This window comes from Aethalodelphis obliquidens, unplaced genomic scaffold, assembly GCF_003676395.1.
Source record: "Aethalodelphis obliquidens isolate GAN/ISIS:26980383/991018 unplaced genomic scaffold, ASM367639v1 scaffold5, whole genome shotgun sequence".
Classification (NCBI taxonomy): Eukaryota; Metazoa; Chordata; class Mammalia; order Artiodactyla; family Delphinidae; genus Aethalodelphis; species Aethalodelphis obliquidens.
In genome coordinates, this window is record NW_020837949.1 from 75,113,289 (window position 1) to 75,136,428 (window position 23,140).

Genomic DNA, 23,140 nt, shown 5'->3' on the forward strand with positions numbered 1-23,140 from the left:
GTCCTCTGACCTCTTTTCTTCTCCAACACTTCCAGGTATGTAACTGCCTTAAGGCAGTTATGCATGCTGTACCCTATACCTAATACATGCTTCCCCCACGTATCTACAAGGCTCCCTCCCTGCTCACCTTAAAATTTTACTGAAATTCCACCTTCTTAGGGAGGCCTTCAAAGACTGGCCTATTTAAAACTCCTATCCCCCTTACTCCCCTTTTCTCCTTCCCTGCTTTCTTTCCATTAATGCATATGTAACATCTACATTTTATGGGTTTTTTTTAAAAATTTTTGGCCGTGCCGCAGGGCTTTCGGAATCTTACTTCCCTGACCAGGGATCGAAACCGCGCCCTCGGCATTGAAAGTGTGGAGTCCTAACCACTGGAATTCCCTACATATTGTCTTTAATTATGTTCATTATCTCTTTATATGGCTATTAATTCTCCAGATTGTAGCCAACGTTTTTACTTTTGTTGATGATATACAGCTTAAATCTTTAAAGTACTCCTATGGTCAACAAATTAATGTTCTCTTTAGGGCAATGATTTCCAGTCTTTAAATAACCTGGTTTTAAGAACAAAAACCCTCTAGGGAGCAACAAGAGACAGCTTCATTCTCTGGATAGCCCTTATTGGCAAAAAAATTTTTTAACACATTTTGAAGAGTTAGGTTTTTTTTTTTTAATAAAGAAGATGCTGGGGGTAGGAGTTTTATTAATTAATTAATTAATTTATTTTTGCTGTGTTGGGTCTTCATTTCTGTGCGAGGGCTTTCTCTAGTTGTGGCAAGCAGGGGCCACTCTTCATCTCGGTGCGCGGTCCTCTCACTATCATGGCCTCTCTTGTTGCAGAGCACAGGCTCCAGACGCGCAGGCTCAGTAGTTGTGGCTCACGGGCCTAGTTGCTCCTCCGCGGCATGTGGGATCCTCCCAGACGAGGGCTCAAACCCGTGTCCCCTGCATCAGCAGGCAGATTCTCAACCACTGCACCACCAGGGAAGCCCTGAAGAGTTAGCTTTTTAATAAAGATGTCTGAGGTACTTCAGTTCCACAGATCCCACTGATCTATTATATAGATCATAATTATCTAATTTTATTCTCATTGCTTTGAGGAAGAAAAAAAAGGAGGCTCATGCTCCTTTACCTTTTTATAAAGGTCACCTGAAAAATCATCCACCTCTTCAGCCTAACAGCCTCTCCTTTCATTACATTACAGTCATTTAAGTGTGTTGTTTCCTATTAGAATGTGGGCTTCTTGAAGAAATGAACCATATTATTTATCTTTCCTTCAGCATAGTGTTTGATTCAGAATACTCTCAATATTTCCAAGTTCGTTGACCAAAAAAGGGAGGAAAGAAAATGGTTTTTCAAGACTGAAGAAGAGACACAGATTATACTTCAGGCGTAAGCAAAAATGTTAGGAAAAAGGAAATCCAAATTAATCCAGTTATATTTTCCCATTGTACCACAATAAAGAGACAGTCCCATTTTCAAAGAAATTAACTTTTATTTGAAAGGAGACTACCCTTCGCCTCACTATTTCTAAGGACTCTATACAATAGCCTACTTAAACCATTTCCCCAATACCAAAATTTCTAACAGCAAAGCATACAACTGCTCTAAATAATAAATAATAAGCGTTGTCCTTCACTGATTAAACTTCAAAAATTCCAACACAAAAATCAAACTTTACATTTTTAAGTTTTAACAAATGTATTTTAAATACAACATGTTTTGTAGGAGTCCACAAGCTTTTCATCTCTAAAAAAACGAAATATTTTTTAGGGCTCAAAAATTCCGTTCTTCAAAAGAAATGACCAAGTGTTTCCTTCTATAGCTTCAAACTTTCTACACTCAATTACTTGATTGCTCCATGCCACCCCAGACAAACCTGACATGACCGAACTACTTTGTTACTAACTTTCCCAAAAGAAAGTTAAAAAAGGAGTTTGTAGTAAATGCAGCTCTCTAATACCATGTCTAATACAATATCTAACACAAAAGAAGCTTTAAAAAGATCATTTCTTTCCTCATTCGATTAGGCAGGAGTTAATTTTCTGTAAAAGCAACAAACAAACAAAAAAACATTACAAAAGCATAACACTGGGGGTTCCTTTTTTACTCAAGATGCTTCACTACTCAAAATGACAATTACATCTTTAAGAATATAATAAAAGGGGTGAAAACAGCAATACAATCGACAAAGTGTAGATGCTAAATAAACCAAAGATGTTTGTAAGGTTCTTTTTAAGGAGTAGGAAGGATTAGAAGCTTGGGGAAATCCAGAATTAAACAAAAAAAGAGAAAGGGAAAAAAAAGAAAGAAAAAGATGTCCTCAACTGCAACCACTCTGTTTATCAATAGCGTCCTGGAAAAGAGTAAAAAAAAATTTTTTTTAATCAAATGAGAATTATAGTTTGACTTGCCTAATATTTTCCCAACTATTAACAGTCACTATATACCTTAATTTTATAAAATATAAACCATTAATTAGAAATGAGGTTCGTAATGCAACAAAAGCAAAAGTGTACGTACTTGGGCTGTAGGAACGAGATCTTGATCGTGATCTGTATCGACTATAGTAAGGAGAAGGCGATCTTCTTCTGTAGGAAATAAAAGATTAATCAGCATATCATATAATCACTACACCGAGGCAGATAAAACCAAATATTCCATCATTCAAAATAATAATGGACCTAAGAGGAAAGCTATTAAGTTTTCCATGTGCCAACAATACTAGAACAGTATTGGCCAATAGAGATAATTAACCACTTTTCTTGGTCTTGAGAAAAATCATTTTTCCTACTTTCAAGAAAGCATCATATAAAATCTATTTAATTTTTTTTTTTTTTTTGGCTACGCTGTGCAGCATGTGGGATCTTATCTTAGTTCCCCGACCAGGGATCAAACCTGTGTCCCCTGTGCTGAAAGCACGGAGCCTCAACCTCTGGACCGCCAGGGAAGCCCCATATTTTAAATATTTTTATTAATACACATTAAACATAAATTAAAAGTGCCAAACACTACTACTATCATCTAACTTAGAACAGAAATCGTAAGTTAAAACATTACCTGTACCGGTAATCATAGTCTTCGTATCTGTCGTACCCACGATCATATCCTCTATCATAGTAAGAATCTCGACGTCTGCCACCTCCTCCACCTCCACCTCCACCACCACCACCTCCACCACCACTGCTACAGAAAAATGTGAAAACTCTACATCAGTGTGAATGATCACCTTCTGTCATCATTTAATATAAATGGATGCTTAAATAAAATGGAAGAAGGAAGGGAGATAGACGAGAGAGAGAAGAGATAACCCTTTCATGCTAATTACTTCCACGTCTCACTTTGCTGACTCCCATGGTATTCTGCTTTTGCTTCATATGTATAACATAAATAACCAGGAATAATTTCACAAAACTCTCCAAACTATAAAATGCTCTTCTATTAATGCACTATCCAAAACAGCAACACCTTTTGTGAAAGGTGAAAAAAGCATCGTGCTTTTTTCCATAAGGTGAAAAAGTACCAAAATGCTAAGATGTATGTCCTATGACTAGTTCAAAAGCAGTTAATAAATATCAAGAATTTAAAAGTAACCAACCCTGAACACCAAAGAGAACTGACATCCAGCGCTAAAAAATTTCAAGGTCTGGTGTTCAAACCTCTGGCAGTGAATTTAAACTCTAAGCCCTCTTTTTCCTGCTGTTTTCCCAACTCCTAATCATAGGGACATTATTTTCACTATTACTACTATTTTCTGTAGGCTCTCCTTGTCAAATCCTATATTTTCCCAAGAGGCTTCACATTAAATGAAAGCCTATATTTCTTCTTTCACTCTTAAGAAATACTGCCTTTGGTTATATTATATTAAAAAACTTTTATAAAAGTCCCTATTTATGTTGTACACAATGCAAAACTGGCTTTTTAAAAAACAAACATTAATATCAGTAAAACCATTCCATATACACAGAGGCTTCCAAGGTCACATATACATTTAGAGAATATTTAAAAGCATACAATTTTCTAGTATTTAATATTTTTTCTATTTCTGTAGTACAAGAAAATAGCCAGGAGTGCACTTCAATAGTTTTAATTTCTCCCCATGCTCAAATATACATATAAAAAATCAAAGAAATAAAACGATTCAAAGAATACATATAGTCATATTAAATAACTTTCAATTCAAGTTACAGAGAAAAGAAGTTTATCTTTTGATTCATCAAAATTTTGCACACATTTCTGGTGGATTTCTGGCTCCTAAAATTCAGCTTAGGAAACTTGAAATCTTACTGAGTTGGTCTGCCCATGTATATGCCTGGTGTAGGTGTGTGCGCTCTCTTGGTGATAGAATAATCTACACGAATTCTTCTACCATCCAGCTCCATTCCATTTGCCCTTTCCATAGCCTATAAAGGAGAACAGGCACAGAAAGTCATGCATAATTCACCAAGGAGAAACTATCAAAACTGCAAAAAATTTAACACATTTTTCATTTGAAATTTCAAAAATTAAAATTCTCTAAACACTTCTTTCTCAAGTAAGAAGGGCTAGGATTTGATGTATTAATCCCTGCTATATGCATGTCAATAGTACTGAGTTTTCAACGTACACATGGACACTTAAGCAGGCCTCTGCTGAAAGACTAGGGGCAGCTACAGCCATAAAGAAGGAACCACACAACCCAGGGAAGCCTGAAGAATTCTGAGGCTTCAGTAACTAGCTTCAGTCTGAGCAACTCAAAGCAGAAATTGCAACTCAGTGGACAAGTCTAAACTTGTCAAGCCATTCCTTGAAAACTTGTAGAGCCATTCCTTAAGTAACACACTGCCACCTAGTGAACTCCAAATATAAAGGAACTTCTTAATCCGCCAGCAAGTGCTGTCTTTATGTCTGTGCTCACATTACATAACACTTTGCCCTTTGGTACTAATACCAATAAATGCAAAAATGAATCCAACCACTTTAACACATTTTAAGAAGTTCTCAGGAACTAAGTAAAGTTGCCATTTTAATTTTATCTTATCCAGAAATAAACCTAAGAGGAGGAGGTGTGTGAAAAGATTGGACAAACAAGTTTCATATTAAAAAAATGTTTAATTATGATATTGTTTGCACTACGCACTTCAGGTGAGATATCCTGGTATTTCTAAATTTACACCTTTATCCCTTAATTGAGAACAGGAATAAACCAATCACAAACATGTAACAGTAAAAAAACCATTACTGTGTCTATCATAATGTCTATAACATAAATGCCTTCAACTCAGAGCATTATTTTGTTAGAATTATCCAGGGTTTTTCAACCACACCACTATTGATACAGTTGGGGCCTGCTAATTCCGTGTTGCGGGTGGCTATCCTGTGCACTGTAGGATGTTCAGTATCATCCCTGGCCTCTACCACCCAATAAAAATAGCATTTATTGTTTCTGAAAGATACTCTTTTATTACGACTGCTTATACCGCAATCAAACATTGTTGATGCAAAGAGCAATAATGACCTATAGCCAACTACTGTCACGTGTAAAATGGTACAAAAAAGAAATGCCAGTACCTTCCATTTCTTTAACAAATGACCTTCAAAAATTACTTAAAATGGAATTTTCTAATTCAGTCACTATGAACTTTTAATATGGAGAAGGCAAGCCTACTGCTTCCTCTATAATCCATTATCTAGAACATTAGAATAGTACTATTTCAAATCCCTGACATTGATTAGGATCATTCTGTCAGGCAAATTAAGAATGGCACTAAACAAAAATGAGAAAGTACCAATTCTTTCCATGTATTATTTTCATTTATAGAACAGAACGGTAGATGAACTTAAGAGAATAGATAAACAAAGCTCTGTAGAGACAGGGAGCTAATTATAGACACTTACAAAAATTAAACAGATTAAACCTAAACACAATTCTTTTTTTTCTTTTTCTTTTTTTTTGGTTGCATTGGGTCTTTGTTGTAGTGTGCAACCTTCTCACTGCGATGGCTTCTCTTGTTGCGGACCACGAGCTGTAGGCACGCGGGCTTCAGTAGCTGTCACATGCGCGCCCAGCAGTTGTGGTTCATGGGCTCTAGAGTGCAGGCTCAGTAGCTGTGGTGCATGGGCTTAGTTGCTCTGCGGCATGGGGGATCCTCCCGGACCAGGGCTCGAACCCGTGTCCCCTGCATTGGCAGGCGGATTCTTAACCACTGTGCAACCAGGGAAGCCCTAAACACAATTCTTTTAAAAGGTCAATGTAATCATTTGCCTGGAGCATGAATAAGGGTTATTCAAAACAGAACACATATATACTTCACCTCTTCCATTAACTCAAACACAACCTCACTTTACAAAGCCGGATTTCAATAAAGATATGCCTATACCAGAGAGTATTAGCTGGAAAGTGAAACTGGCCATTCCAATTCTAATACTGAGAGGTAGAGTTTAAATCATGTCAGACAATGAAAGAGGACATAATGTTTATAGAACTGGGAGTTTATCAATCAGCTTTTAACAGTAACTCAATACTAAATAATGCACATCAGAAAATTTTCAAAATGACAAATAATTACAAAAACAAAATTACCTCCTTTGAGTCATCTATTCTCTCGAAATAAACAAAAGCAAATCCTCGTGATCGTCCAGTTCGCTGGTCATAAACCACATTGACACCACTCAACGGTCCATATCGAGAAAATACTTCGCGAAGATCTCTCTCTGTTGTGTACAAACTGAGGCCAAACACTCCTAGACACGTGTTGGGATCTGGATTTGCCTGTTGAATAAAGATATTATTTAACTATAAGCTCCAAATTAAAATAAAAACACACAGAAATACTTTGCTTAGAACACTTCACCCAATACACAAAGACTATATTGTTTCAAGTCACTTGGAAACAAGAATTTAAAAAAAAAAAAACAGGCGAGCTATATTTTACAGTTCATAGTACACTCAAGCCTTCTTTAGAATATACTCCAGGCTGCATCCTGAATAAAAATGTCCCTAACTTTCTAGCCCAGCAATTTTCAGAACGTTTCCTAAGAATTCATCCTTAGTTTAATGCCATATTTTTAGTTTATTCAAATGTTTTATATCCCTTATAGATTTGTACTCAACGTTGACTTCATCTGCAATTGCTGATTAGATTCTCCTCCTCAATTTTCATTCTTTAGCAAGGATAATCTTTCAAGGTTCCCACAATCCAGATTTGAAAAATTAACATGCAAATTTCAAAGCATCATTAAATAATAGCAGACTCCACCATGGTTAAATACAAACAAACCTCAATGTCACATATCTAAGACTCAATTTCCTTATCAATAATAAGGTAACTTGACTCAAAGAGAGATTAAACGTATTACTTCATTGAGGAACTTTGCACATTGCTCAATATAAGTGTTAGCTATTAATATTACTGCAGAGCTTTTGCTATTTCCTTGCTACCCTTCCCATGGTAAAACTTTTAATCTCAGTATTTTCAACTCAATTATTGGAACATACTGCTTCTTCCCCAATTTCTTTCTTTTATAAAAATAAATTTATTTATTTTATTAATTTATTTTTGGCTGTGTTGGGTCTTTGTTGCTGCACACGGGCTTTCTCTAGTTGCAGTGAGCAGGGGCTGCTCTTCATTGCGCTGCACGGGCTTCTCACTGCGGTGGCTTCTCTTGTTGTGGAGCATGGGCTCTAAGCACACGGGCTCCAGGCACACGGGCTCTAGGCGCGCGGGCTTCAGGAGCTGTGGCACGAGGGCTTAGCTGCTCCACGGCACGTGGGATCTTCCTGGACCAGGGCTCAAACCCATGTCCCCTGCATTGGCAGGCGGATTCTTAACCACTGCGCCACCAGGGAAGTCCCCAGATTTCATTTCTTTTAACAACTCAAAAGTCAAAAAAAGAAAACACACTTGAATGCATATAAACAATATTCATATAGCCAAGGATGTTTCTGAAGTACCACTTTTAAACAGTGCTCTAGCTCCCATAAAAGATGTTATACTATGACTAAATACACAGGAAAGACAAAATAAGCTTTCATTAACTTTGTTTTTTAAAATTTATTTATTTGGCTGCGTCAGGTCTTAGTTGCAGCACTCGGAATCTTTGTTGTGGCGTGCAGGCTCTACAGCACAGGCCTAGTTGCCCTGCAGCATGTGGGATCTTAGCTCCCCGACCACGGATCGAACCTGCATCCCCTGCATTGGAATGTAGATTCTTAACCACTGGACCACCAGGGAAGTCCCTCATTAACTTTTAAAAAACACATACCCTGCTGCCTGTATGTCTTCTCCGGTTAGACATTGGAGAATGACTTCGGCTCCTGCGACGCCGGTATTCTGGTGTATAGGACCTACTTCGAGATCGTCTCCTATGAGAGTGAGAATGGGATCTGGATCGAGTGTAACGTCTATGAGAATGCCTCCTTGATCTCGACCTTTGAGAGAAATAAATTTAGGTAAAGATACTGGAACAAAATGCCTAACGCTGTTAAATTCAAAAGCAAACGGAAAAAAAAAAAAAAAAAAGCAAACGGACACCAAATGAAGGTTCCCTGAGCAGACGAAACCAGATCAGTCATTAATTTACCTTAATCACCAAATACTGTGAAGACACTGCCTGCTCACCATATAAGCTGCTTTGTAACAACATACCACTGAGCCTCATTCCATGTTTGGCTGGAGTGCTCCTAGTTTGCAAAGTGTCTTTTTGGTATGTGTACAGTAAATTTTTACTAATTATGTTCATGATTCATTGGTTTTACTTTCGCTTTCTGAACTTTTGACAATGCCAAGGACCTATACCTATATATATCCCTGCTTATTCTCAGCTCGTTTCCCCTTTCAGAGGAAAAAGTACTCTTCCTCACTACAACTCCTCCTTGATCCCAGTCTATCCCTTCTAAATTCACTCTTCCCACCTTACCTTACAAACATGTTAAGGCTCCACCTTCTTTAGAAAGAAAAAAATCAACTGGCACTAGCAAGAAAATTCTTTAATATTCTACAACATGGATAAACCTTGAGGACATTATGCGAAATGAAATAAGCCAGTTATAAGAAGACAAATACTGTGTGATTCCACTTAGATGAGGTACTTAAGAGTAGTCAAAATCATAAGAGACAGAAATAAGATGGTGGTTGTCAGCGGCTGGAGGGGAGAATGAGAGTCATTATTTAATGGGTAGAGTTTCAGTTTTACAAGACAAAAAGAATTATGGAGGCGGATGGTTGCACAACAATATGAATGCATTTAATACCAGTGACCATACATGGAAAAATGGTTAAGACTATAAATTTTGTGTATTTCACCACACACAAAAGACAAAACAAACCATCAACTACCATTACCATCACAATAAAATCGCTTGACTCTTATCACATTTTCAAAATAGTCCTATATTCCCTCCATTGTTAAGTATCATTTCCTTCCCAGTCTTTCCTTCGCCTGCTGCAATCTAGCATCTGCTAAATTAACTCGTCACAACCTAAATCCCCACTAAACTAAGTCTTCATGTCTAATGGTCTTCATTTCTTCAAGCTTTCTACAGCATCTCACCAATCTCTCTACTGCTGATTCCCTAGTTCATCTCCTGTTTGATTATTTCCAATTGCTCACAGTCCTTTTTCTTTGCCTATTAATACAAAGAAAATGCCATTTCTTATTACTATTCATATGATCTATCCTTAAACACCCAGACCAGTAGTCATGAAAGTCATACAAAATAACTTCTATGAGGTATTCAATAAATGATATAAATGCTAAGGGCCAGAAAGTTTAAACAATAAAGCTAGGAGACTTAATAAGATTCTACTAGGGAGACAGGGGAAAAGTGTTCTAGGAATACCAAGAACAAAGGTTCCTTAGCAAGAAAACATGGAAATGTGATTAGAGAATTGCAAAAGAGTATAATCTGCTAGGAATTAGGATACTTATAAAGGATGGAATGAAAATGAAGATGACGAAAGGACTGGGACAAATCTTGTGTATGAAGCTTAGAGTACAGCTTTATTGAAAGGAGGCAAACAATCTTGAGTGGGAATGAAAATAATATGAATGGCCTACTATCTGCAAGAAATTAATCACTGGCCGGGGTGGGGGAGAAACAAGAAAATAACTTGTGTTTTATACGAATACCAAACAGGACATTTCCTATTTTCCTTAGCACCAATTTATAGCTTCAATTTAAAATATAAAAAACATTAATAAGTTGTCACATAAAATATCAATAGTTACATTTAAATGCAGTTAGTCCTTCGTGTGGAGGGCTGACTGTACCATGCTATTTTATATAAGGGACTTGACCATCTGAGGATTTGGTATCCGCAGAAGAAACAATCCTTCCCCAACAGATACTGAGGGAGGACTATAGTAACAAAAAGTGACGTTGATTTAAAATCTTTCAGGACTGCTTACCTTTTCTCTAAGTCAGATAGTGATAAATATTACGAAAAAAATTAGGAATAAGGGAATAAAGAGTGTGCATGGTATTTAATGTTCTCCAGTGATACAAGAGCAGAGAACTGCATCAAGTGATATGAGAATATCTTGACGGAAGAGAATCCTAGGCTAAGGGCAGCAAGTACAAAAGTCCTAAAACGAAAATGTGCTCGCTTCTGTTTCTACACCTGAATTCTATCTAGCACTATTCTGCACATGTGGATTCAATTAATTATGTAGAGTGATTAGCAAATCAAGCACTAGGCTGGATCCTGGATACAACAGAGAAAAAGACATAGCTGTGGATTGCACGAGAAGTACGCCTTTGATTCTTTTGTCTCATGCCCCCTTGCAATCACACTCTATTCAAAGACATAAATTACCTCTTTAAAGAAGAAATTACAATGACTTATCAAACCGACTGTCCAGGTTGTTTTTATTTATTTACTTTAAATTTTATTTATTTGTTTATTTATTTGGCTGTGTTGGGTCTTCGTTGCTGTACGCGGGCTTTCTCTAGTTGTGGCGAGCGGGGGCCACTCTTCATTGAAGTGCACGGGCTTCTCATTGCGGTGGCTTCTCTTGTTGTGGAGCACGGGCTCTAGGCGCACAGCTTCAGCAGTTGTGGCTGTGAGCTCTAGAGTGCAGGCTCAGTAGTTGTGGCGCACAGGCTTAGCTGCTCCGCAGCATGTGGGATATTCCCGGACCAGGGCTTGAACCCATGTCCCCTGCATTGGCAGGCAGGTTCTTAACCACTGCTCCACCAGGGAAGTCCCAGGTTGCTTTTAACTGTTTTTTCCACACACCAGTACACCTGGGACATCTGATACAGTGAGCCTTGCAGTGGCTCACTAGAGTCTTTGTTTTAATCAGTGTAAGTGGTAGTGGCTGGGGCTCTGAATCACTCCAGGACCACTTCCTGCCAATTGTATCTGACCAGAGTTCCACGCTGGATCTAATTAGTTAGAATCTTCAGGTAAAGGATGCAGCTGGAAGGTGAAACTTGAAAAATCTTCTGAAATCATTCTGATAACCAGTACAACATACATACATCAACCATCTCTGCACTAAACTGCATGCCAAGTCTCCAATGGAGAAAATTACCTTTTTGTTGTGCAAATATTATTGAAATAATATCAAACATTAACCTTCAAATGCCAAGCACATTTAAATCAAACAACACATTTAATTTGTATTAATAGCTAGCATCAGATAGATTAATGGACGAAGGGAAAATTCTACCTTATCTAAGTCTTTGTATCTATTACGTATCATTCATTTCTAAACCACAGATTTAAAAAAAAAGACAACTTCATGATTTTGAGTCTTCAGTGAAATTTCCACAAAAAATGCAACAAAAATGAGGGATTTGGTAAAAACCACTTTGCCCTGAAAAATCCAAGAAAAGCATTTTAAACATACTTACATATTATTTTAAACACACTTACCTGGATTTTGATCTTGATCGAGAATGGGATTCAGAGTGTTTGGAAACTCTTGATGGACTACGAGATCCTGACCTGCTCTCCGATTTTACACGAGCAGGAGTTCCCGTTGGAGATTTTGACTGAGAGCGAGACTCCTAACAAAGAAGACAGTATTACAAATGGCACTGGTCATGTAGATGCCTAACACCTAACATTTAAAGTACCGTAATTATTTATATTGATTGCTCCTGAAAAACAAATGGTTAGGCAACACCCTCCAGAAAAAATTTCAGCTCATTAATAACCCATTGTTAATACTGCTAACTGTCCTCAATAATTCCCTACTTGAACCAGATCACCAATTCTCTATTAACTAAGTAATCATGCAAATTCATCTACAACTTGATCATACAGACACTGGAACATAAACCATACATTTACTTAACCTAGGACCCATTCATTCTTCCAGATTCTTTTAATTCTACTTCACTCTTGCTTTCTACTTCTCTTCATTCTTCATTGAGTTTTTCATTTTTCATACTTCGTGTATTCTTCCCCAATTCAAACAATTCAAAATAGCCTTAAAAAAAAATATTCAAGTGCTTCTATCTGACCAATCTTCTGTTCAATTTTTTCCCCCATTCAATTTTAATTTTCTGATCTTTAATACTTTTCATTAGCCTTCTTTTATCTTGATTTATCTTCCACATTCTTGGAAAAAACTCTTCAATTTCTTCACGAACATTAACCTTAATGGAAAAAGAACATTTAGTATATTTAAGCACGTGGGGATTATAAAACTCTGCTGGAGTTCAGAATGTTATCTACCAAATGGAAAAGCCAGCAGGTAAAGTGCAAATAACTAGTTTATTAAAAAAACAATTTTATAATCTTTAAAGTTGTTCAAAAGTCTAGTTTCTAACAATTAAAGAGAATTTACTGAATTTCTCTAAATGTTTTTACCATACTCTTCACCCTCCTCCCCTTTCATGTTTCATCCTAGTTCCTAAAACGTGAACAGTTTTAATATAAATACTTAATTCAAGCATAACTCTAACAAACTGTAACCCCCCCACCTATGCCTTAAGTTTTCACTAATTTATAACCTGAAGATTCCAAGTGATCTTAAAATAAGCCTTCACTAAGCCATGCTAAGGTATCAAGATATAGTTAAAGCAAAGCATCATAGGCTGAAATATTTGTACACACCTATCTAAACTCACACATTATAGGACACATGTTGAGGTTCAAAGAAGTAAAAAAAATTAGTAAAATCACTACCATCTCCTGATTTTGTTTGACCACTATCTTTGCTCACTCTGACTTAACCAGAAAGATACAACCTGAAATAAAACAAGCATACTGAAAAAAACCAAGGGGAAAAGAAAGTATGAAATTTTAAAAATTTCCCCTTTGGCTTGTAAATTCCTAGTAGTAGATGTATTTTTTTTTTTTTTTTTTAGTAGATGTATTTTTGCAACTGAGCCATTTAAAAAATTCTATTTTATCCAGTGAAGTACATAATGTACATTACAAAATTAGTATCATGGTCTTTATTGTTTATCCTACCTCTTTTGTTCATAGTTTTTCCATATTTTATGCAGCTATGCATACTTATACTCCCTTCAGTAACTATATCCTTTATCAGAAAATTGACTGGCTTCTGAAGAAGTTGGATATAAAAAACTGATTCAAAGCCTGTTTGTTTGTTTTTTAATTTGATAGACATATGAAGCACTTATGACTGAAGTTGGATGGACAGTGTGGTTTCTCTGTCCACTTAAGCCTTGATTATTAGTGAAAATAATCCCAATTTCGCACCAATTTTCATTTAGGCTATTTATTAAGACTATCACGCAACTTCCTTAAAGTTTTCCTTCAGGTTTAATATCAAAAGACTTACTCATCAAGGACAGTACTAATGCTGCTAGGCCTATTTATTTTTTTCAGATGAAAACAAAATCAAAATATATAGCTACCTTTCTGTTTAATATCAGCTTTTCCCATTTATTTACCTACAATAAGTCTTTCACCACATCTCAGATACTTGCTAAATTTCTGGACAGATGCCTGGAGCAGGCACAGCAACTTAGGCTTTTTCATTCACTGAAACTGTAAAAGCAGCACATTCAGGACTAAAAACAAAAACAAAAACAAAAGTATGGCTAATTCACTTGTAATTGAAGCCTCACAGGCCAGTTCATTACCTATAATTCATTAGGTAAAAATATATTCCCCTCTCCCTTTTGGCTTTCCCTCATATAAAACAGATCCGCTGGTATAAATCTACAAACATCACCACAGCCTTTGTTATACATATAGAAAGCTTTGAGTTCTGTAACACTCTAAAACCTTTTTTAGGATAGAAATCAAAATTTTATATATTAGGTTTAAGCCTTCCATCATAAAAACAATAGTTGAAAATTATTCAGTAGTGCTGAAAATAACCACTTTTTAGGTATTAATGTTAACAAGGTAACTCCGTAACAACTTAAAGTTTAAATTTTAAATCCCATTTCTGGTATAGCAACCCACTGGAAAATATGCAATTTTCCTTTTAGTTTGTTAACAAAAGCATTAAGATATGACAGAATATCTTTTCAAAAGACATCAGCAAATTTAAAAGAAGGCTTGCTTTTTATTATCCAAGGTGTCACATATACGTAACCTCCTTTGTTGCCTACTCTTCAATTTTTGTATCAGGGAAACCTCAAACTACATATTTTTTTCCCCCGGAATCATTCAAGATTAAGAAAGAGTAACTTCCCTTTAACTTATAAAGATGTCAATAATTTTAACTTCCAAAAGCAATTTGGAGACTTATCTATCTAAAAAGTAAATCAGTAACTGTCAGTAAACTTAAAAGAATAAACTGTAAAGCATAAAAAACTTTCAATCTTCATAATTATTTTTACTATAATACTAAACAAACGCCCTGTCATTGTAAAGAACTAGCAGTTTAGTCTTCAAACACACATAGTCATATTCACCATTTTAAAATAACATTCCTCAAAGGCTGACAACCAAATAAATGCCACTTTCACCAAACTGTGCATTGGCAATCAGGCAACCATAAGCCCTTTATGGACAAATGCTGGATTATCCTTTTCTACCTTTGACTTGTCTTCATTATGAAATGGTAATTCCAACTTTTTCCAAAGAAATTCATACAACTATTCAGAATTTGGAAACGGAACTGAAATTGCGAAGAGAAAAATAAATATTGAGAAGGGGTGTTACCTGTCCTGTTTCACTGGAGACTACTTAACCTGCTCTTAAAGCTGTCCAGTCAAGAAGTTCTGCAAATTCTTCAGTAACCTGCATCTAGACCCACCAACCATTAAAAATATAGTGCCTACTTGAAATGGGCAGATTAATGACTCAACCAAATCATACCACGAATTTTAACAGAAATATATCTTAAGGAGGCTTCCAGTCTACCTTACCTACTATAAACGAGGAGCTAGGCAGAAAGTTCTCACAGTACAACCTGCTTAAATAGTGTCCGTTTTTTTTTTTTTTTTTTTTTTTTGGGTACGGGGGCCTCTCACTTTTGTGGCCTCTCCCGTTGCGGAGCACAGGCTCTGGACGCACAGGCTCAGCGGCCATGGCTCACGGGCCCAGCCGCTCCGCGACACGTGGGATCTTCCCGGACCGGGGCACGAACCCGTGTCCCCTGCATCGGCAGGCGGACTCTCAACCACTGCGCCACCAGGGAAGCCCCTGTCTGTTTTTTAAACTGTTTTTTGAACTATTTTTTATTAACAAGATGCCTCTGGTGGTAGTTGAAGGACACAGCCAAAAATAAAAAGGCGCTAACTACAATTACTATAGTGTATCCAATACAAGTAAAGAACTATCTTTCTATGTATAAAAATAGTATAACCATGTACTATTTTTTAAACCAGGAAAAAGGTTATTAAATATGTTCATGTCGAACATGAACGATTCCTACAGCAAACAATAACTTCAGGGTCTTTTAATACACCTAGTATATTACAGATGGGAAAAAAAATTCTGACCATATGTATACTTAATACTTAAAGCCCATTAAAATAAACCAATATAAATGCTATGCTGTAACCCATTCTAATATTATGGCAAGGCAAAATTCCAAGGCAAACGCCAAGTAACAGTGCCAAGTTTACAGAAATTCAAGTCTATATGAATATAGTATAAGCTTTTAAAACAAATTCTCAAAATTATATTTCCCTACTACTTTGTAAAACTGGAGATTTCCACAGAAACATACTAGTGCATTTAGGTAAACTGTATGTGGGGGTGGGGAGGATTTTAAATTACCCCAATAACTTATATTTATTGTACTAAGAATTTCCTTCTTTAGGATTTGAGGGAAACCTCCTGTGTTTACTCACTTCTTTCATTTCAGTCTACAGAAATAGCAGTTCTGCCTCCTTCCTTTCGAGTATAATAGACTGCTTCTTTTACAGATTCATCCTTAGGCTTGTAAAAGAAATACTTTCACTCTCTTTTTAATCCATAACTGGTATTAGAGCAATTTCTTAAAAAGAAAATACCGATTGCTCATAACATTAGCTATTTTTAAATGATAATTTCCCCCTTTTTAAAGTCATACCAGTATCTGCATTCTAAGTAAGATTAAAGTGGTCTTTGTACCTACAAAGGCTCACACATATTCCAACCTGTATGTCTTTATATTCTCTAAAGTTTGGAATAATTTTGGCAATGTGTTAGACAAATTATTAAGGAATTGACAGGTAATCAAATTTAAACTCATGTCACACTGTGAAATTACCTGTAAAATCTACAAATCTTCTGTACAAATTTTATTTATTTATTTAGTTTGGCTGTGCCACAGGGCTTTGCGGGATCTTAATTTCCTGGCCAGGGATCAAACCCTTCCTTGCCCTCGGCAGTGAAAGCTTGGAGTCCTAACCACTGGACTGTCAGAGAATTCCCTTCTGTACAAATTTTAAATGTGGCTCATAAACCAGCCGGCTTATATGCCATGATCAATTGTAATGTCCAAAAAGCTAGTGTGTAAGTGGCAACTTCAAAGGTACAGAAACAAGTGTAAAAAGGCTAAAGTGGTTTAACTATATTAAAACAGACTACTAAGAACCTGTTACAGAATTCCCTACTTATGTTCTCATCTTCTAATGTCATGGAGTATTTACAAATCTTGAATAAGTAAGACTACAGGGCTTTAGTTTCAAGGAAAAAAATCGTACTTTTCTTCTACCTCAGATTGGTCAGGCCTAGTCACTCACTTTGGTGAAAATCACGAGACAATAAGGATTATACAGAACTACAGACAGCAGTAACTTAAAGGAGGGAGGGGAAACAACACTTCCTTCTGTTATTCTCTTCTCAACTTTTCTTTTTTTAGTGTTTACTGATTCTTTTCCCCATCTGATCGCTACCATTTTCTCACCTCCACTTCAGTCCTACTAAATTGGTTATGACATGTGTACAAATAATCAGCATTAATTCAGTCAGCTTGTGGATATATACCTTTTATAAAGGTCCCAGGGTTAGTTACTTGATGCCTGAGCACCCACTGATGCTATCAAAGAGGTTTTCACACTGTTCACAAGTTCTAAAAAACTATCATGCTGATTACTCATGGCTATTTCACACCTGTTACATTACACACTATACCATAAGTAAGTAACCCCAGTTCATTTACAAAATTAAGTCCATAAACAAAGTTTATCTGTACTTTTTTTAATGACTCTCATTCTTAAATATTTAAATCTCTGGATATTCTTTCAGATCCCAAGACTCTTTATACTTGTTTTAGGAATGGTACAAATCATAAAAAGTATCTACAAAAAATCTGTAAAATTAGTTAGGCACCATGGGTATGATTAGTTGTACTGCTCTTTTTAAAAATCCCAACTTCTGCTTATACTGAGCAAATCAGCACCCTTCAGTGAAAGAACCTCAAATACAAAAATTTGAGTATTTAAAACGTCACCTTAAGTTTCACAAATTCTCTGCTTAAATGGATGGGGGAATAAAAAAGCATTAAAATTTGATAAACCATATTACTTTAGGGGAAAAAAATTAAACCCAAGACACATAAGACTATCCCCCAAGTTTAATACCACTCCTACTAAAAGGAAGCCTTACCCTTTTGCAACACGTTGATGAGATATATAAATTGCTTAAGAAGGTGAACCAAGTTTTTTTTTTTTTTTTTAAGCTAAAGTGCTAACATTCTTAATCTTAACAGGGATTCAATCTTATTTGTATTCTTAAAAAAAAAAAAAAGAAAGAAAAGAAAATAAGAAAAGAGAGGGTTTTTTTTTTTTTAAAAGGAACCAGTCACCAAGCTGGGTTTTTAATGGCATAGTCATCACCCTTATTATAATTACAAACCAGGGTTCAAAGAAGCAAAAAAACACCAAAAAAACAAAAAGCAAAACTTCCCCCATTTCTGCTATTCTTCAACAAAATATCTTAAGACACACAAATTTAAATTCCAAACGGATACAGATGAATTTGTGTTTGGCTCTTCACTTTTATCATCCAGGTAATCATCTCATATATTAAGAAGGGAAACACTAGGAGTCTCTTTAAAATATTCCAGCTACTCAAGAAGCCAGAATAAGCTCTGAAAAACGGACGCCAGAGTAAGTAGTATCCTTCCTCTTCAACTATTCTAAACTATTCTACAAAGCATAGACAATTGTGTAATTATAAGATAGAGAATCCTTAACCTCTATTAAGAGCACTGGGCCACTGTCAAAGAAAAAAATTGGACTTAACGTTTTTCTAAGCTTCGTTCAAAAAAAAAATTAGAGGTAGAGGGGAATAAGTAAAATAACAAGAAAGTCTTAATTTCTGTTCCCCTTAATTTCTATCAAGGAGACTAAAATTTTTGGAGATTGAATTTTAGTTGAAGTTGTATTCTTTTTCTGAAGATGACATTCAAAGTCATAGATCAAGTGCCAACATCACTCCCAGCTCCAAAAGACATTTCCGCTTAAAATTCTGTTAAGTTGATGTAAATGTCCCAAGCAAACTGCTTTAATGGACCTACTTATTGATATTTTATTGGCACCACTATTCTCCTGGATCCCTTAAAAATGTCTCGCTCATTCTTTACATCCCACTGTTGTCCAGTTTAGATCAGATTTTTCATAAGCTCCTTCCTTAAATATTTCAAGTGTGCCCTGCGGCTCTTCCTATATTGGTCTCCGTTCTTTGCTAAAATTCCTTTCATTTTGCCACTCCCAGAATTAAAAATCCATAGATGGCTCCTTACTGCATACTGGATTAAGTCCAAATTTCTAAATCTAGAATTCAAAATCCTCCATTATCTGACTACACAGTCAAATCTATCATGTCTCATTAGTCCAGCAACCTCTTCCTTGTCTCATCCTTATAATCAATATTCGTATTTCCCTTACCATAATGTCCAGCGTAAGTTTTACATATTAGATAAAGCTTTCCCTTTCCTCTAAGCTCACGGAACTGCTCAGCTTTATTTTCTGAATTCCTTATTAATTCTATCACACAGCACTTGATTATATACTTACTTTTACCCAGATGTGAGCTGTCAGTCATCTCAAATCAGACTCCAAGCTCTCTTTCCCTCAAGAACACCTGGCCTTTACTAAAAAGGTAGTGGATGCTCAACAGTTTCACCCCAGGCAGAAGGGAAATTGGTTGGTTAACTGTTAGGGTTACTTATAACAAAATTCAGCCAATTATATTTTCTTTCCTAAAGCTCTTTTACTCCAGTCCTTTGAAAATGCAAGAGATATTAATATATAATGGAAAATTAAGCTCCTGTCATTGTTTTCAGCAAACTCCATTAATGGCTCTGAGACACTGAAGTGCAGTGTGCTCCTTTAAAAAAAAGTAATCAAAATATATACACAGCATAGTTTAAGTATACAATGAGCAATGGACTGGGACTTGTAAATCTCATATTTCTGGCTGCATGGTCTTCTGGGCCTAAGTTTTTAATTTCTTAAAATGCTAAGAGTTCTCCAGCCCTTGCAAGATTATGAGCAGTATATGAGAAAATATGTCAAAGATGGCGGGGAGGGGAGGAGATCCTAAAATGCTATAGAAGTAGTAACTATTAGTACGAGTCCTGATTCTTTAATATGTTCCGCAGTCTCTAGGAACTTACCCTCTAATTTTAAATATCTTTTCAATAAGATGGCGTTAAAATGTGTTGTTTATTCTGTACATAAAGCAAATGAAATCTGAATACTGACCTATGTTTTCTCTAATTTGTTTTAGTCAAAAAGTTTGAAGTATAATAACTACTTAAAACACCTCAGAAACATCATTTGAAAATCCTTTTTCTGAGGCTCTCTAAAAGGTTACTACAGTTAGAAACAAAGATAACACAACAACTGTATTCTATAAAACCTTTTTTAATTGCTGGTTTGTGGTTAGTTGATAAAAGATCACTATAGTTTAAAAACCAAAAGAACTGGTGAATATGAAACTGCTTTAAGAGAACAACAACGACAAAGCATACACCCTCAGAAAAGTTTCTGGCATTTTAATTCTTCACCCAGTTATGAATAAAGACAAATATCTCAACCAACCAAAAAGAAAAGGTAACAGGTGAATGTATTTATTATACAATCGGAGTTCATTAATACTAAAACACATCTGGCTATCACATGTGAAAAAATATTTTCTATGACCAAAAACACTCTAAAAGGAAAAGGTAAAAACCTTTTTCTATTAAAATAAATTGTTAAATTGTTAATGCATTTTAGCTTAAAACTGGGTGGGAATCTTACATTTATTTCTTTCTCAGATGGGTAAGGTAACAATTACCTAGAACTAGCCAAATTCAACCTGATGACTACATAAAAAAATAAGAACTTAAAAGAAAACAAGGTCCAAAACAGTAGTCCTCTTCACTTCACCACAAACCAAAATAAACATTAACTGCCCAAAACTGTACTGAAGTTAACTGAAGATTAACAGACAGCAAAATTTCTTCCCATAACTACCTAACATTTTCAAAACAAGAAGCAGCTTATGACTATCGACCACCTAAATACCATTACATGATTTTAAAAACTTCTGTTGCGACAATCAATACCCCATCCTAAAAAATGAGCAGGTTCAACTATTCATTAATATCTAACGCTCCAGATTTTATTAGAGAAATCCAATCTTAAAGGCATTAAAGATAGCTTTCTTTGTCTCTAACCTCAAAAAGAAAACCCTAAATTGACCTTCTGATTTGACTGTCTGGTTCCAGATGCTTATCTTATGAACTTCTTATAAAAAGACAAAATTCATTCCATCCAGCATACACCTGAAGTGTTTTTTATGAGTTTCCCCTAGTGACCAGAATGCCAACACGAGAGCCGGAAAATGCTGTCTGGGGACTGTTTTCTTTTCAGGGTTCTACACTAGCTCACATCAATTTTCACTACGAGGGTAACATCGGAAATATAACCCAATCATTGCTAAACGTTCTAGTATCTTTAAGCTGAGGATAACGTATCTTTGTGATGTTTATATTCATCACATCCAAAATAATGAAAAACTTTGAGCCCTCTTTGCTGGGGGATGGGTTGAAAAGAGAAATGGAAGGCAGAGGGCCTGTAATTTTCAGGTAACGTTTTGAGTTAAGAGAATAGCATAGCATTAACTACTGTAAAAATACTGAGCCATGAAATTTGTTCAGTTATGTAAGATTAAGACAGAAGATTCTCTCTTTTTTTTTTACCGTAAAAACCTGTAAAGGAGTGGTCAGTGTTGAGGTGAAAGGTCATAGGAAGAAAAGCATTAAAAGGTGAGATATAAAGAAGAAAAAGAAAAAAAAAGCCCAACATCAAGGAATTCGAAAAATAAGGCGTTATAGCATTTCCACATTCATTTTGAAGTGAAAGGAAAGCAGAAGGGACATTAAAGGAAAAGGGCTCCTCGCGTAGTTTTCCCCTCACAGCTCTCGTCTTAAGAACGCTTAAGGGTCGGTGCGGTCGTTGACTAACCACTTCATTAGGCTCGTCCCACCTTCAACCTCAAGGCTTTCGCCTTTATAGACGCAACGCCGCCGGTTCCAACAGAGACGCGGCCGCTCACTGCAATAGAGAGCCAAGGAGACACAGGCCCCAGCTAGTCCCACGCCAGCTTCTCCCCGCCCGGACAGCAGCCCCGCGCACTTTCGACCCCGAGACCCTCTACGATGCTCGGGGTCGCCAGAAACGCCACCGCAGGAAGCACCTACCACTATCCGGCCGGGGGGAACTCCCTGCCGTCTCCTCCCGCCCCACCGGGACCCACACCTCGGAACAGAGATAAGGAAGCCTCGGGGTGGGGAGAAGGCAGGGCGCACCGCTGGGGGAAATCAGACCCAGGGGTCCAGCTATCAGTCTCCAAAGAAAGGGGGAAGGGGAGGTTATCCGTGGTGTTTGGGGCAAGAGTGTAACCCAGAAGCCATCTTGGGATGTGAAGAAGCGACCTCGATGGCTCCAGAGGTTGCTCCCCGCGGGCCCCCGCAGAACTCCCCGCAACCCCGCCCGACCGCGCTCGTCCCAGAGAAACCCCGAGCATCGGGCCGCCGCCGAAGACGGCTCCCGCGGCTTTGTACTCACTCTGCCCTCGAAGTTGTTCTCCTCTACATCACTCATGTCGGCCAGGCACTCCCCAGAACTAAATAAGAGACAGGTCTCGGCTTGAGGGCCGATGGCCTAATCAACCAGCTGACTGGACCGTGGGGAGGAGGAAAGAGTCGGCAACAACAGCCGCTCCACTCCACTCCCACTCGGTCACAGGCTCCGGCAAAATGGCGCCGATGCCGCCAGAAACCTTCTGGCCTCCCGAGTGCGCGACGTAAGGAGGCGGAGCGTCTCTGTGATGTCAAGTGGCCCCGCCCCCAGCGAGGTTTTGTGGTGGCCCCGGCCTAGCAACGCGAGCAGTCCGAGCTCTGACCCTCCGCATCTTCGAGTCGCATGCCCACCAGACCTCCGAACTTCAGACTCCTTCCGACGCGTCAGTCCTTTTGAAGATTTTCAGTCACCAGATAAGCTTTTATTGACCTTGGTCCCTTTATATATTTTCCAAGTGGATTCTGATGGAACAGAAAAAACTGGAATCGTCTACATAATTAGTAGGCTTTTTATTTTGAATGTTTTCCGCACTCTTACTTTTCTCTGCCCTATGTAATACTATTGAAGTAATATAGGCACAGATGGGGTTGTAATGAAAAGTCACAGTTCCTTGCTTCACTCCTCCCTGAGACAGCTGTGTCAATTTTATTTTATTTTATTTATTTATTTATTTTTTGCGGTACGCGGGCCTGTCACTGTTGTGGCCTCTCG

The 23,140-nt window shown here is 37.1% G+C and overlaps 1 protein-coding gene across 2 annotated transcripts; it reads right to left on the reverse strand.

The window, feature by feature from the left end:
- Window positions 1-1,478: 1,478 nt before the first annotated feature.
- TRA2A (transformer 2 alpha homolog) lies at window positions 1,479-22,603 on the reverse strand. 2 transcript variants are annotated; one of them, XM_027102678.1, is made up of 8 exons: window positions 22,415-22,603; window positions 11,865-11,998; window positions 8,248-8,413; window positions 6,566-6,754; window positions 4,291-4,406; window positions 3,064-3,189; window positions 2,527-2,594; window positions 1,479-2,359 (listed from the first exon to the last, which is right to left on the reverse strand). In XM_027102678.1, exons 1-8 carry the CDS (start codon window positions 22,448-22,450, stop codon window positions 2,349-2,351), a joined length of 846 nt encoding a protein of 281 aa, XP_026958479.1. In that variant the 5' UTR covers window positions 22,451-22,603; the 3' UTR covers window positions 1,479-2,348. The 2 variants fall into 2 exon arrangements, with proteins under 2 accessions (XP_026958479.1, XP_026958478.1); XM_027102677.1 differs by having other exon boundaries at window positions 3,064-3,210; window positions 22,415-22,595.
- Window positions 22,604-23,140: the final 537 nt, after the last annotated feature.

Bases quoted from the DNA above. Each gene is read 5' to 3' on its own strand.
- TRA2A (XM_027102677.1), bottom strand. From the start codon at position 22,450: ATGAGTGATGTAGAGGAGAACAACTTCGAGGGCAGA. The intron at 11,999-22,414 runs GTGAGTACAAAG...CTTCTTTGTTAG, and splicing joins AGAACAACTTCGAGGGCAGA to GAGTCTCGCTCTCAGTCAAA. The intron at 3,211-4,290 runs GTAAGATTTCAA...ACACTGATGTAG, and splicing joins TACATGGGCAGACCAACTCA to AGTTTTCACATTTTTCTGTA.